The sequence below is a fragment of the Brachyistius frenatus genome, unplaced genomic scaffold, assembly GCF_029030835.1.
Source record: "Brachyistius frenatus isolate BFR_SWC_R1_liver_20210118 unplaced genomic scaffold, ASM2903083v1 Contig_395, whole genome shotgun sequence".
NCBI lineage: Eukaryota > Metazoa > Chordata > Actinopteri > Embiotocidae > Brachyistius > Brachyistius frenatus.
In genome coordinates, this window is record NW_027210994.1 from 1,941 (window position 1) to 17,500 (window position 15,560).

Genomic DNA, 15,560 nt, shown 5'->3' on the forward strand with positions numbered 1-15,560 from the left:
TTGGCCCCGCCCCGTTTAGTTTCATTTGTCCCTCATTGTCCTTCCCTCCCTGGTGTTTTTAAGTCTGTCAGTTTTTCTTGTCTTTTTGACCTTTGGACTGAAAGTTAATACACGAACAGATAATGTCCATTTGGTTGAATCACATGTTGTTTTCAGAACCACCGCAGTCAGTTATTTAATTTACAGGATTGTTTATTATGTATTCGCGTTATTTTTGACTGTTTGGAGAGTCAGTCAGTTCCCCGGGTGTCCACTGGGTGGCAGCAGCATCTCACTGAACAACATGTTCACTTCCTTTCTGAGGAGTTCCTTTGAGTGTGTATTAAATTGAGTTGATATTAAATTATGCATATTGAAATCTTTTGTATGCTTTATGTGCATCTTTCATAAATCACTGATGTATATTAGTGTGAAAAGACCCACAATGAGGAGCAGAATTTCCATGGAGGTGCAAAACAGCCATACAGGCACACAAAATGACCACAAAGAGACACAAAATGAGCATGAAAACTCAAAACAAAAACATAAAGACACAGAATGACACTCAAAACAAAATAAAAACAAAACAAATAGACGGCAAGGAGATTCAAAATGACAGTAAGGTGCAAAATGACCCAAACAATACACAAAATGAGCACAAATGAATAATAAATTACCACAAAATGGCCACAAAAACTCAAAACTCACAAAAACACACAAAATGATCACAAAGGGACAAAATTACACAAAATGACCTGAAAAAGATGCTAAATGAGTAAAAAGACAAACCACAGGGCAGCGTGACTGCGGTGGGTTTGAGTCTTGGTGTTGGAGGGGGAGGAAACCTTTCAGATGTTCGAATCATCTGCAGTTGTTGTTTTACAACATGTGAAAAATAATGACTTGTGTTTTATTATTATAAAGCTGCAATCTGGCTTACAGTCAGTCCAATGAGTCAGAAATTAAAAAGAACAAAAGAGCTCATCATTGTGACGGTGACGCATCTGTGTGTGCAGATAAGGGTGTGTGTGTGTGTGTGTGTGTGTGTGTGTGTGTGTGTGTGTGGATAGGGGGTGTGTATATGTGTGTGTGTGGATAGGGGGTGTGTATATGTGTGTGTGTGTCTCCACCTTGTCTGGGTGTGTCCCTCTACAAGCAGCAGGTACTGCCGCATTTGTCGTCTTTTGCTGGGAAGACTTGAAACCGTCCAGGATGAAGCTGTTCGCCCTCAAGTCGCTTCTGTTTCTCGTGTTTTTTGTCGGTGAGAACAAATATAATTTATTTGTTTTTTTGTTTCGTGCAGCCTGACCTGTATTTATGTATTTTATGTATTTTTTTTATTTTTTTTAAAGTTTTTTGCAGCGTTTGTATATGGAGCTGGTTTATTCCTGTTTGAATTCACGATATAAAAAAATAAAAAATAAATGAGTCTTAACTTTCTCACTGGATCCTCCCCCACCCCACCCCTCCTCCCCCAGGATGCAGCGGGCAGGGTGATGTCCTGCCGGACGGTCCGGTGGACGCGATTCTGGGCCGGAACGTGACCCTGAAAACTCTGTTGGACAAGCGGCTGTACGCGTTCATCACCTGGGCCTACAGCGACGGGAAGGACCAGGACACCGTCGCCACGGTGAGCCCGACGACGCTGAAAATATCCGAGGCGTACAAGGGACGAGTTTCCCTCAACGCCACCAACGGCTTCCTGACCCTGGGGCCCCTGAAGGCCGAGGACTCCGGGGACTACAGCATCACCATAATATACCCGGATGGCGTCACTCGAACCGGAGAGGTTGAACTCCGAGTTCTGGGTGAGTCTTCTGGTTCGCTGTTACCTGCCCAGGTGCAGCCCTCCCAACACTTACTTGGATTTACTTTTTCCCTGCAAAATATCTTCGGATTACATGAAAGCCGAACTGACCAGTGTGCCACAGTGATTCAGAGAGTTGCTTTTTATTTGTCGCTGCGCAGCTCGCAGCCGCCTTGCGGTTTGTGCATCTTTCACACGTTATTATCTGATTTAAAAGTTGTTACTCTGGTGAATACGAGCTGCTTCTTGGGACTTTAGCAGAGCCGAAATGACCCGGGGTCTCTATTGTTTCTTTAAAGAGTGCTTCGCTGACAGTTTTGAGGTGTTAAACGTCTCCCCGACACGGCTGCACGTAAACTTGCTCCATTTTCTAGCGCGGTTTCGGCGCCCGTTCGTAAGACGCCAAGAAGCCACACCTGGAAGCGCAAAGATACATATCACTGCGCGCCCCGCCAAGGAGGAGCAGGGGTTGTGCGCCGCCGGGCAACCGCTCAGTCCGAGGACTATATTTCTCGGCGGCAGGAGGAGGGAGATTGTCGTATTTTATTGGTTTGCCGCTGTTTGAAACGTTTGAAACCGTCTTGTCACACGGTTGTCTAGGAAACGACCCCGCGCCGCTGCCGGTGTCAGTTCAGCAACTTCTCCAAAGATTTTATTCTTATTTACTTCGTAAATAGTTTTAAGTGAAAATGTTTCAACTGGAAAAAAAACATCCGCAAATTCCTGCACGGTGCGACTTAAGGGCGTGGCTCCCGATACTGTACTTAGTGTGTGGAGGTGTGTTATGGTCTGGAAAGTGACGTCACTACTGGGTAATGCTGCTTCAGGGCTTTTAAAGCACTCAGTAGAAATCTCTGACGGAGCGGCCACTGAGTTTCCTTCCTTCCTTCTTTTTAAAAGGAGCCACGATATAAAACCTCCATTTAAATTCCGTGTATTTCCATCTTATTTCTTTCTTCTCACTCTCAGTTCCTGTTTATTTTGTGGCTTGTTTCCAGTTAAAAACGCCGTAGACGTATCTAAAGAGAACTGGGAGCTGGCGTCCTGTCCTGGTGATGTCATTTACAACCGCAGTGTTGTCCAACCGCAGCGATGCTCTGCCCCCACGCTCCACCCAAATGCGATGCCCCGCCCCCCAAATACGATGCCCCGCCCCCCAAATGCGATACTGGATGTCAGCACTACTTCATTAAGAGTAGCCATCAACCAATACCACATATAGACCTTTTAAAACCCGTCAAATAACTAATCAATCGCAAATTGATTATACAAAGTAAACAATGATTGGAAGAAATTCTGTGATGCAAACAAATAAAAAGCAGAATTTCTCTTTTTCTTTAAGAACCACAAACGACCAGAAAAATGTGTCGATCAGCTGCAGCTATTTTTTAATTTTTATGAATTCAGCATCAAATCGTAACAGTTTAGGAAGCGAGGTCAGCACCTTGACAAAAAAAGTCCTTGAAGATTGCTAATATTTGATATCGCTTCTTAAAAAACAAAAGAAAAAAACAATCTGCATCGTGTCGGTTTAATGTTCTTTAATCAGGACATCGTTTTGCGCTGCCGTCACTGTGAATCACAGACGTCTTTATTCGGCGTTCCCACACCCGCCTGTTGCCTCATCGTCAATAACAGCGGTGTACATTCGGGATTATTGAGAACGAGTCGAGCCGGTCCGTCTGCTGCCGGGCTTCGTTCACGTGTTGGTTTCTTTCAGAAGAGAAACCGGCCTCGAGGAGGTCGTTATTAAATCCTCCACGTTTAATCATCGGCTGCAGGACTTTGTCTGGTTTCTGTCCCGCCTGACACACCTCAACGTCCAGATTTAAAGTCAGGCCAAGCAACAACAAAAAAACACTTAAAACTGGAGAAGCTACAACAAAAATCAAACGTTTTTTTAGATCAAAACAATAACAGAAAAAATTCCTGAATTTGTCCCAATTATTTATCAAACTGCAGTTTGATCAGCATTTTCCTTCTGAAAATAATTCCAGCATTCATCACATATTAAGGACTCAAATTACAGTATCGTTTGGGGGGAGGGGCTATTTTGATTGACAGGCAGGGTGATGGGCGGGGTCAGACCCACCGCTTGCTCCTCCCCCGACTCATCCAAATACGGTCACTTCTGGTTCCAAAATAACAAGATGGCGAAGGCCGAAATACCGAAGTGATCAGAAAGCGGTGGGTGGTCGTAACCGACGTGACTTTGCTGCGAGCTGATTGGCTGTTGAAAGACGTCCGTTACGGTCCAATAATGTCCAGTAAAGTTGAGTCGCAGCGGGACGGGCCGGTTCCCCAATTTGTGGTGAATGTGTGACTCTTAACCTAAACATGGGGTGTGAAGCGTCCACCTTCCTACAATGCGTAGCTTCTCCACGGCAACATCCGGATCTGAAGCCTCGCCCGTTGTCACGGCAACGACGTGGTATTCTATCAGAATCAGATCCTATTGGACAAATTTCAAATCTTTTCAAACTGCAACTACAACCGAGAGGCATTTGGTGATTTTGTTTTTTATCTGATGTCTTTTTCTCCTGATCTCTCGGAGGTTGTTTCAGTTGTTTTTGTTTTTTTTATCGGTTGCGTTCCTCGTGTAAACTTTCCCGTTTGTTCCCACAGAGCCCGTCTCCGAAGTGGCCATCAAGTCCGACCTGGCCGAAGCCGTCGAACACAACAGCACTGTGGTGCTCACCTGCTCCGCTAAAGGCTCCTTCCTCAAGTTCACCTGGACCAACGGCACCACGCCCGTCGTGGCCGACGGCAAACGGCTCACGCTCAAAGAAGTCAGTTCACACCAGCTTTCTTTACTTTTTTAAAAACTCTTTGTAAAGATGTTTTTAAATCGTTGTTGTTCCCGAATCATTATTTATTTTTCCCCCACAGGTTTTCATTAATAATTTGATTTATTCGCTAACAAAGACTTAATTTGCCACTAAATGCTTCTTACTGATTTATATTTGAATTATCTTATTTATGTTTTACAATTAAAGTCGAACTGAAGTCTTTTCTCGTCCGGACGGTGTCGCAGGGGGAGTCGTCCAGTACGCTGACCGTGACGGGCGTTCTCCGCTCGGATCTGGTCGGTCCCATCTACTGCACGGCGGCTAATGCGCTGGAGACGGAGAAGAGCGCCCCCTTCAACCTCACGGTCCACTGTAAGTACTGCAGCCGTAGCCTGGTAGCTCCTCCCACGCAGGAGCGAGCGTGTTTTAGACTCGTCTCTACGCTACGAATAAATGTTTGCAGTCTACGGATCTAAAAAGTGAAGTCGATGCAGCAGTGTGTAATACCGCTGAGGGCCACTAGGGGGCCTCTCCAAAAAAATAACTCTAATAGACTCCCATTCAAAATCTGTTGTAGCTAATTACTAAATAAACAATGTTTAAAAAAAAAAAAAAAATTTGTCCATGCGCCTTCAGGCCAAAATACCATATTGCACGTATGAAATTTTTACATACGTGATTGATGACTGGTGCTCTCCAGAGGACGAACCCTTTACATTTTAATTAAATATGTAGTGATTGTCCCTCTAGCGCCGCCCTCTGGACAAACTTTTTAGCTCCACAACTTGCAAGATTATAAAAGATATCCTAAACCCGAGTTCCTTTTAGGCCGACATTTTATAACGTAGCTTGTAATGAACGTTGCGGCCTCTAGGGCTCGCTTCTGAAACGAATTCTTTAATAAAAGATTTTGTAACAAACACGTGTTTACATAAATAAACAATCCTCCCCTAAGATGTTCTTTTTTTTTACATTTGGGACAACTTGTATGACAACGGTACATTTTGTTGCGTTAAAAAACAAAAACAAAAAAACCCTCTTTGGTGCCCTCTGGTGGTTAAATGAATAATAAATTCGATGTGTTTGACATCAAACCTTAATATTTGGCTTCTTTTTTTTTCTCACCATTTCTTGTCATTTTATCAGCTGTAAAAGTTTGACAGTTCGTGGTTTCATTCTTCATTTCTTTACTCCTTACATTGTTTGAACAAACTCCACACCTGTCGGGCGACAAAAAGAAAAAAGTCATCCGTGATTCAGTCGGCGTTTCACACCCCAACAGGTCATTTCGTCATAAACGGTCTTCCATGCAGTCACGGTGACTGACGACAGTTTACAGTGTTTCTGTTTAAGACTTTAAACCTGTTCAGTTTCCTGTAACCATGTGACTCCTGAGTTTTAGTGACAGGTGTGTGTGTGTGTGTGTGTGTGTGTGTGTGTGTGTGTGTGTGTGTGTGTGTGTGTGTGTGTGTGTGTGTGTGTGTGCAAGGTGCCTCCCTCCTCCTCAAGCTTGTGTACACAGCGGCCGGCGTTTCCACTCCTTCCCCATGACTAAGCTGAAAGGCAGCGAAACCGCACCGACCGCCGGTTAAACCCTGTTATTAATTAATCTGCAGCTTTCCGCCGCAGCTCGGCAGGGTTTGATCCGGTCGGGACCGCGACCCACCGATGTTTGGCGCGTTTCCGACAAATCAGAAATTGCGGTTTAAAGATTTAAAAGTTGTTAAAAGAAAGAGGAGTTTTTTTGACAACAGGGAAGAACACTTCATTTTAAAAGTCCTGTAACCGTCTCAATAACAACAATAAGCGTGTTCAGGCTCAGAATATGAAAGTGTTCCAGCGGGTTTGAGAGGGTCGGACTGTGCGCCGCGGCGGGTCAATGATCTGTGCTCACAAAGTCTAGAAGCCGCAAAAGTTCTTCCAATTCACTTAAAAAAAACAACAGTTTAAAAGGCTTTTAACAAACTTAAGTTGAAGCAGCAGAAACAGTAAAAGATGAATGAAAGCGAACCTTCTTCATGTCCTGCACAGACGGACCGGACAACGTCGCCATCAGCCCTCCGAATCCTCCTCAGTTCATCAAGTCGGGCTCCAACTTCAGCCTGACGTGTTCGGCCCTCTCCAGCCCGCCCGCCACCTTCACCTGGCACCACGACCAGGACCTGCTGGAGGCCAGCGGCACCGTGCTCACTCTGGAGGTCGTCCAGAAGAACGGATACGGGAAGGAGATAGCCGGTTACGCGTGCCGGGCCAAGAACGCCAAGACCCAGCGCCTCGTCTCTTCGCCCGTCGTCTCCTTCGCCGTGATGGGTGAGTAACGCCGAGGCTGCTGGGAAATAGTCAGAGTCGCTTGTTTGAACTCGTAAATGTCTGAACGCTGGTGTTTATAATTCCCAACCAGACTCGATCCGATCACTTCGGTTGGGATTATTGAGTTATTCCGGCGGGTCTGAGAGGGTCGGACCCTGCGCTGCGGTGTATCGGTGAACTGTGCGAGGGGGGCGGGGCCTCTTCACACAGCTGTGGGTCTGCTAGACAGGAAACAGCTGATTTATAGACACCAGGTCAGTCTGCAGGAAATCTACTTCCTGGTTTCAGAGTTTAAATTGGTTTTACAACTGGTTTTCAACTAGCATTAGACTAGTGTTAGATTCGTGTTAAGACTAGTGTTAAGACTCATGTTGGACTAGTGTTAAGACTCGTGTTAAGACTCATGTTGGACTAGTGTTAAGACTCGTGTTAAGACTAGTGTCAGACTGGTGTCAGACTACTGTTAGAGTGGTTAGTGGTTTTAGACTGACTTTAAAACTGGTTTTAAAAGTTTTTTGGACTGTTTTTTTCGTCGGTTTAAAGACTGGATTTAGTAAAAGTCTAATTTAAGTGTTGTTACAGACCTGCTGACACCGGAAAGGTTTCTGAAGATAAACATGATCTCTGAAACATTGGTCATCTAATACACACACACACACACACACACACACACACACACACACACACACACACACACACACACACACACACACACACACACACACACAGTGACATTTTATTGTGGTGAATCTTAAAAGTATGAAATCACCATGACAGCAGGAAGGGAGGGAACACCATCTGAAGATTCATTTTCATACAAATAATTATAATTTAATTGTTTGTTTTTTGACTCATTTATTATAGTTTGAGCATAATCATAGTTTAATAATACATTTATTAAGACTAAAATCATTTTATTGGCTCTAAATATATGAATAAAAATTAGTAACTTTTGGGCTTCGTGGACAGAAGTTGCGGAGAGCAGATATATGACATAAATAACAGCTTAAATATACAAAGAAATATACAAAGAAATAGCTGACGATATCTCGAGAACGCCTTCAAGGAAGTTCTTCAAATTTGGCACAAATGTTCAATTGGCCTGAACGATGAAATGATTCGAGTTTGGGCATCAAAGGTCAAGATTCTTATGACCTCACATCCCATCGCCTGTTGTGAATGTAATATCTCAGAAATGCCTTCAGGGAATTTCTTCAAATTTGAACCAAACATTGTTTATTTTTGGACCCATTTTAATTCATTACTGCTTTATATGTTTTGTAATTCAGCTTCCCTTAAAAACAACATGAAGCTCTGCAGTTTCCTCCAAAGAAAAAGCTTCTTATTGACTCAAAGGGAATAAAAGTCCAATATTTGATTATTTTCTGTCTTCCTTTTCAACCACCTTTATCCTGCGGCTTTAAATGATTGGATTTCTCCTTTCATTTACATGTTTGACTTCAAGATTTCACCACTTTTCATCATTTTCTCTTCAAGTTTATATTCCTTTCAATGAAAAATCATTGATTTGTATTGAAAATAAACTGAAACAGAATCTCTGACGCCCACAGACGCCATCGTAGGAGCTACGATCACCGGTCCGACCGCCGTCCTCATCGCCGGCAACAGCTCGGCCAACCTGAGCTGCCGGGCGACGGCCGGCACCGTGAATACCAAAGTGTGGCTGAAAGACGGTCAACCGCTGACCGCCGGCTCCCGCGTGGTCTTCGCCGCCAACATGAGCTCGGTGTCCATCGACCCGCTGCAGAAGGAGGACAACGGGAAGTACACCTGTCAGCTGAGCAACCCCGTCAACATGGCCGAGGTCGTCTACAACATGATGGTGAACTGTGAGTGCCGGGAGACGTGAACACGCCGAGGCGGCCGCCGGCTTTGTGATCTATTTATGGCCGTGATTTATCCTTATGGCACTTTTTATTACATTCAGAGGCTCATAAACATTCTTTCAAATTCAAAACAAACACCGACCGCTGTGAGCGCATGACATGTCTTTCCAGAACAGACCGTCTGTGACTGAAATATAAAAACAACGACCTCATCTGCCTTCAGAATAAGAGCTTTACATCACATTCATTCAACACTAAAACAAAGTTCAGTCTCTTCCAGCTGGAAGTGGAGAAAACTCATCTAACGTGCCATCATAAGACCACATTTCCCACAAACCCCGTCACTTCCTGTTGTTGCGGTTGGCTAGCAGCAGTTTGTTTTGATGGTGAGAGGCGAGAAGGGGGCGGAGCCTAATGATTGGAAATTAACACATATTTTTGGTTATAAAGTCAGTTTTATTTTGAGAGGAGACTTTATTTTGTTATAACTGAAGTTGACTGAAGCTGTTAAACTATCTAATTTGTAAACCCTCTCTTCTTTCCGTTTTCCCGCCCAGACGGACCCGAGACGCCGATGGTGACGGGCGAGAAGGCCGTGGAGGTGAAAGACCCCGTGACGCTGGTTTGCTCCGCCTCCTCCGTCCCGGCCGCCACCTTCACCTGGAAGTTCAACGGCACGGCGACGGACGTCAAGACGGCGGAGTACCACATCGAGAATGTCGCGTACAAAAACACGGGAACGTACACGTGTGAGGCGCAAAACGCCGTCACCAACAAGACCAGCTCGTACACCCACAGCCTGTCCGTCAAAGGTGAGCTCGGAGTTTACGAGGCTGCAGAGGAAGGAGGAGCTCGGCCAACAGCTGTTACATCATCTCGCAGGTTCAAAGAACTCCGACCGGTTTGGGACGCCAGCTCTCATTTGTTTATGGCTTTAACCCAACTTTTGTTTGCTCTGCTAGCGGAGTCTCGTGTCAACGAGAGGTTAACGTTACAACTTTTGGTTTGTGTTGTGGTCGTGAAACCATCAACAACAAAAAAAAATCTCTTTTTAACTTGAAAAATATTTAAAGAAATTAGGACAGAATCTACCCCAGAATTCTCCCAATTTTAAGTTTTAAAGTTTTCTTGATCAGGTTGAAATTTGAAATTCAAAAAGTTGAAATGTGTCACAATTACATTTAAGATGTTTTAACTGATTCACGAAATCATCTCGAAGCCTCGTTACGATCCGCGACCGTTTGCACTCGTCAGCTATCGGTGGGCGAGACGTAGTATCCCGCCCACCGATAGCTGTAACCTGACTGCACCACAGGCCTGTCAATCAAACAGACACGCCCCCAAAAACAGGTCTTCTTGAATCTTCTTTTCTAATGAATGAGGGATTATTTTCAGATGGACCTCCAGAAAACTAAGAAGAAGGAGTGACTTTAGCTAACAACACCGGGATAACATGGCAGTTGCCTAGATTTCGTGAATAAAGTTGAAATTACATTTTGTGAATAAAGTTGCCACAGTTCCTTAACAATGGTGAACAAGATGTTTGCTCTGGTAGATCTCGTGTCTCCGTGTGTCTGTTGGATCTTTAAAACGATCATGCGGGCGACCACCTTATCGTCATCTCTTCTGCAGAAGTTACTCACTACACTGGCCGACCACAGTCAGACCGAGTCACCGAGTTCCTCTCGGCGGTCACCGCATCCTCTCAAAATTAAAGCGTGGCAGCAGCATCTTGTGCATCTCTGCAGCCGAACAAAAACCAATCCTGAATGTTGTGCCTGGTTGTTTCCAGAGGAGGGAGCGCTGGACGAAGGCCTCTCAGACGGAGCCATCGCAGGAATCGTCATCGCCGTCCTCGTCGCGCTCGGAATCGCCATCGGCCTCATCTTCTACTGCCGACAGAAAGTACCGTGAGTACTTCCTGTTTTCACTTCTAGATCTGATTCTGTGATTTGGAGAAGTGTGTGTGTGTGTGTGTGTGTGTGTGTGTGTGTGTGTGTGTGTGAGTGTGTGTATGTGTGTGAGATGTAGTGGTGTGTGTGTGTGTATGTGTGTGAGATGTAGTGGTGTGTGTGTGTGTGTGTGTGTATGTGTGTGAGATGTAGTGGTGTGTGTGTGTGTGTGTGTGTATGTGTGTGAGATGTAGTGGTGTGTGTGTGTGTGTGTGTGTATGTGTGTGAGATGTAGTGGTGTGTGTGTGTGTGTGTGTGTATGTGTGTGAGTGTGGTGTGTGTGTGTGTGTGTGTGTGTGTGATGTAGTGGTGTGTGTGTGTGTGTGTGTGTGTGTGTGGTGTGTGTGTGTGTGTGTGTGTATGTGTGTGAGATGTAGTGGTGTGTGTGTGTGTGTGTGTGTATGTGTGTGAGATGTAGTGGTGTGTGTGTTACCCTAACCCTCTTCGTTGACTCTGTGTTACATTTCCGTCATTCTCCGTGTGCGTCTCCACATTTCTGAGTCATGTCGGACACTTCTCAGCCCTCCTGTTGTCATTCCTTAAACGCCGCGGCCGATCGCAACATGTCAGACTGATGTTTGCACACACACACTCACACACACACTCACACACACACTCACACACACACACACACACACACCACTACATCTCACACACATACACACACACACACACACACACACCACTACATCTCACACACATACACACACACACACACACACACACACACCACTACATCTCACACACATACACACACACACACACACACACACACACACACACACATACACACACACACACACACACACACACACACCACTACATCTCACACACACACACACACACACACACACACACTCACACACACTCTCACACACACACATGCAGGAGCGTCTTGACAGTTTCTAAAACAGACGTACGTAAACGTCAGATCTTCTGTCTTATTTAGACTCGCGCTAAAGAGAAAATAGGCGATGAGCGTTAGCGGACTCGTTCAGGACGATCACCACACCGGCAGGTTGTATCAGATCAGATCATCTTCACACTTAAACGCCTCACGGTGATACAGACCTCCGCCACATCCTGTTACATCCTGTTGCCTTTTCAAACACGCAGCGCCACCAAACAGGAAGCTGAAACAGTCGGTGACAGACGGACGATGCAGTCAAACCAAAAGGAGTTTTAAAGCTGCTGATGAAAGAAAGAAACTCAAGAAAACAAACTTGTATCTGAAGCTGCGGTTGAAAATCAAACTCTCAGAAATGACGACACGTTTAAAGTTCTTCAGAACTTTTTCTTCTCAGGCTGCCAACAATAAAACCAACAATGACATCACTGATGGTTGATGGTTGGTTGTTTGTAGAAATGGAGGACACCGAGCGCACCTCCTCCCCCTCTGACTCCACCTCCGTCTCCTGAGGTCAGCGGGTGTCAGGTAGACGAGGTGTTCAGCCTCTCGGGGGCCTCGGACTGATTGACAGATCCATTATTTAATCTCCGTCCCGGCCGGAAGGCGTCAACACCGACGACAGCCGGCCTTTTGTTGTGCAGGGAACCTTTGTGTCGGAGAGGGTTCGGGGTTAAACTGAGTGCTGAGAGGATCGAGGAGTTCAATATTGAGTGATATTTAAAACAACGTGGAGGTTCCAGCTGCAGGATTTCAGGTTCAGCGTCGCTCATGAAACGAGCAGCCGGCCGTCGAACCACTAATGACGGATGTCCGAGTGGATCGAAGTACGAGCTCATCGCTCCGAGTCGGAGAAGCCGATCTCCACCCGAGAGCCTTCAGCTACGCCGTCTCATTCAAAACAGTGAAGATGACCTCACTGCTCAACAATGAGCTCTGACCGAAGGTGTCGAGTTAAAGCCGGTTCTCCTTCAGACACCTGAACAAACAAAAAAAAAGGTCACTGAGGTGCAACTTTACTTTTGTGGATTTCTAATGAAGTCATGTTGCTGCTCTGTTCAGAACATTGCTGTCAGGTGGCCCATTTCTTCTCGAGTCCAAGTTTAGTTTAAATTGTAGCTTAACCTTATGTTCAGATTCACCTTAAGGGTTCCTTAAAATTAAGTATTTAAAGATACTTAATGAATCCCTTCAAGTCTGATCATTTCCCCTCATTCGGTACCTCTTGGTGTTCCTCAGGGTTTTATTCTCGGTCCTCTGTAATTTTCTATTAAGTTGAAGCTAAATTTGTTCTCTCAGGCTTATATACCCTGGAGTTATAAAAAGTCTCTTCCGGACATTAAAGTCAGAGGACTGGATAATTTTTGGGGGGCCTGGTCTGAGTTTAGTTTGAATTTTAGCTGCCATTCATCAAACTGTACACCTCATCTTAAGATTCTGAAGTCTTCTCCTTCAGGTTTTCCGTTAAAGTTAAGTATTTAAGGTTTTCTCCTTATCTTGGTCTTTTCCTTAAGGAATCGCTTCAAGTCTGATCATTTGAACTCTTTCGGTCCCTCTTGGTGTTCCTCAGGGTTTTATTCTCGGTCCTCTGTGTTTTCAAATATCTTGGACTTGTAAAAAGTCTCTTCCGGACATTAAAGTCAGGAGATTGGATCATTTTTTTGTTCTGAGTCCTGTAAAATCCGAGTTTATTTTCAATTAGAAGCACGCTGCCCCCCCATTCAACTTTTTATCAGGGAAAGTCAGAGAGTTTGAGGTTGGAGTGAGAACCCTGTGAAGTGGACTTCCTGTACTCCACTGCAGCGTGGGAGGGCGACTCAAATCACAACAAAGATCCTGAAGACAGTGAAACAGGAGATCTAATCTCAGATTCAGCTGTAGGTGCAGACAGACGCAGTAAAACCACCTGCAGGGTTCCTGTCGCACCATTAAAGTGATCAAATCAGGAAGCAGTCACTTCCTGGATCGCTCACAGATTCAGCTTTCGATCTGACCGTGACGCGCTGAAACAAGAAGAGAGAAACACCCCGACAATTCATGGGGAAGTAACTTTCAATGTCATTTGGCCCTCAATTGTTCTTCCAGTTCAAGTACACACACACACACACACACACACACACACACACACACACACACACACACACACACACACACACACACACACACACACACACACACACACACACACACACACACACACACACACACTCGTTGACCTCATCATCCAGGATCACATCTGTCTGCTAGTTTCCATATTTTGAAAACAGTCCAACTGCATTCCTTCATCTCGACTGTCAATCACAGCCAGCGAGACTCCGCCTCCTCCTCAGTGGGGGCGAGTGGAGGGTCGGGGGTGCTTGGGTGACAAGAAGTGTGTGTGTGTGTGTGTGTGTGTGTGTGTGTGTGTGTGTGTGTGTGTGTGTAACGTCGTGTGAAAACAGCTGAACCGATTGATCAGTGTTGAACATTGTGATTCAGGAAGTTTAGTTTTGATCCAGACTTTTTTATTCCATAATCATGAATTAATCTACTAAATTTGAATCTAAAATATTCTCCCCACTATTTATGACCTTGTTTCTCCTGCATCCTGTTCATCTTAACTATCTCTAATCTTGTTTACCGAAGCCTCCCGCAGCTTTCAGCCAAATTCTAAATTCTTTTGCTGGTCATAAACAGTTACAGGAACATGTGACTGGATTTCATCTGAGCCTGTAATTTTACCGGTTTTGCTGTCGTTCGCCGCTTTTATTTTGAAATGTGACAAAATCGCCTGCTGAGATGGGAGTTTTATTTTGTTGATGTAATGACAGGGAGCTGCAGAATATGACACTGAAGTCTGAGATGCGGGTTTTACACGTTTCGGTTGGTTTAAAAGGTTTTCTTTTGAATTTCTCTCAACGCTGTGTTCAGAAAAAACTAAAAAAGCTGCGAGCGGGGAAAACCCGTTCACGTGGTAAATTACACGTTAGAGACGGAGCTCCGCCCACCCGGAGAGACGGCGGGAAAAACGGGCCGTTAAATGATGTTTTTAACGGCTCCTGAAAGTTCCTTTTAAAACCTTGCAGGAAGTGATTTGTTTTCTTGCAGCGCTGCGTTCTGATTGGACGCTGCATCCCGCGTTATTTCGTCTTGGTGAAGACTTTAAAAGACATCTGACCTTTGACCTGCAGTAGAAAGCGATGTGTCGGCGCTGCTCCTCGCAGCAGGGCGAGGCCAGAGCGCCGGAGAATGGCAGGAATGTCACCGTCGTGTCGGCACTCGTCTTCCTCAGTTGGCGTCGGCTTCGTCTTCTCCACCGTTCCTCTTTCATCTTCTTCTTTTTTTAATCCGACTTCACTTCGGTTTTATTTCTCCAGCGGGTTTTTTTCCCGTCACGGTCGAGCGGCCTGAACCGCTTCCTGTTTCTTGTTTTATCTTTTTCTTTGTCTGTGAAGCAGAAAGATAATTCCCACGAGTCTGTGAAATACTTTAGAGGCTGAAAATCTAACCCTAACCCTTTTTATTTTTTTTTTAAAGGTTCACATCTTTAGAAACTCGGAGGAAAAATTAAATCAAAAACTGAAAGTGAAAAAAAAAAAGAAGCTGAAAAACAGCAACAGAAACACGAGTTCAAGCATCCAAAACATGTTTGCTCGGTTAGAAATTTGTAAATGTCTGAACGCATTTCGGTGAGTTTGTAATTGGCGACCTGCACCGTCAGACCCGATCACGTCGGTTCAGGCTCCGGTTATTGAATTATTTCAGCGGGTTTGAGAGGGTCGATTTCTGCGCTACGGTGGATCAGTGAACCGTGCCAGGGGGCGGGGCCTCCTCCACAGATGTGGGTTCGGATGCGTAACTAAAATAAATAAAAAAAGATAAACCTTGAGGAGGCTTTGGTGAAGCAAGCGTCATCTACAGCCGCTGTATAAGCCTCAAAAAGACCTGTTTTTGGAGGCGTGTCTGTTTGATTGACAGGCCTGTGGTGCA

The 15,560-nt window shown here is 45.1% G+C and overlaps 1 protein-coding gene across 1 annotated transcript in view; it reads left to right on the forward strand.

The window, feature by feature from the left end:
• Positions 1 to 1,177: 1,177 nt before the first annotated feature.
• LOC138636669 (carcinoembryonic antigen-related cell adhesion molecule 20) overlaps positions 1,178 to 15,560 on the forward strand; it is a 19,062-nt gene continuing 4,679 nt past the window's right edge. The window contains exons 1-8 of the mRNA XM_069724799.1: positions 1,178 to 1,240; positions 1,458 to 1,787; positions 4,412 to 4,575; positions 4,821 to 4,947; positions 6,607 to 6,885; positions 8,457 to 8,735; positions 9,290 to 9,544; positions 10,525 to 10,642. Coding sequence (XP_069580900.1) covers positions 1,192 to 1,240; positions 1,458 to 1,787; positions 4,412 to 4,575; positions 4,821 to 4,947; positions 6,607 to 6,885; positions 8,457 to 8,735; positions 9,290 to 9,544; positions 10,525 to 10,642 — 1,601 coding nt within the window. The 5' untranslated portion in view covers positions 1,178 to 1,191. The remainder of the gene's footprint in view (positions 1,241 to 1,457; positions 1,788 to 4,411; positions 4,576 to 4,820; positions 4,948 to 6,606; positions 6,886 to 8,456; positions 8,736 to 9,289; positions 9,545 to 10,524; positions 10,643 to 15,560) is intronic.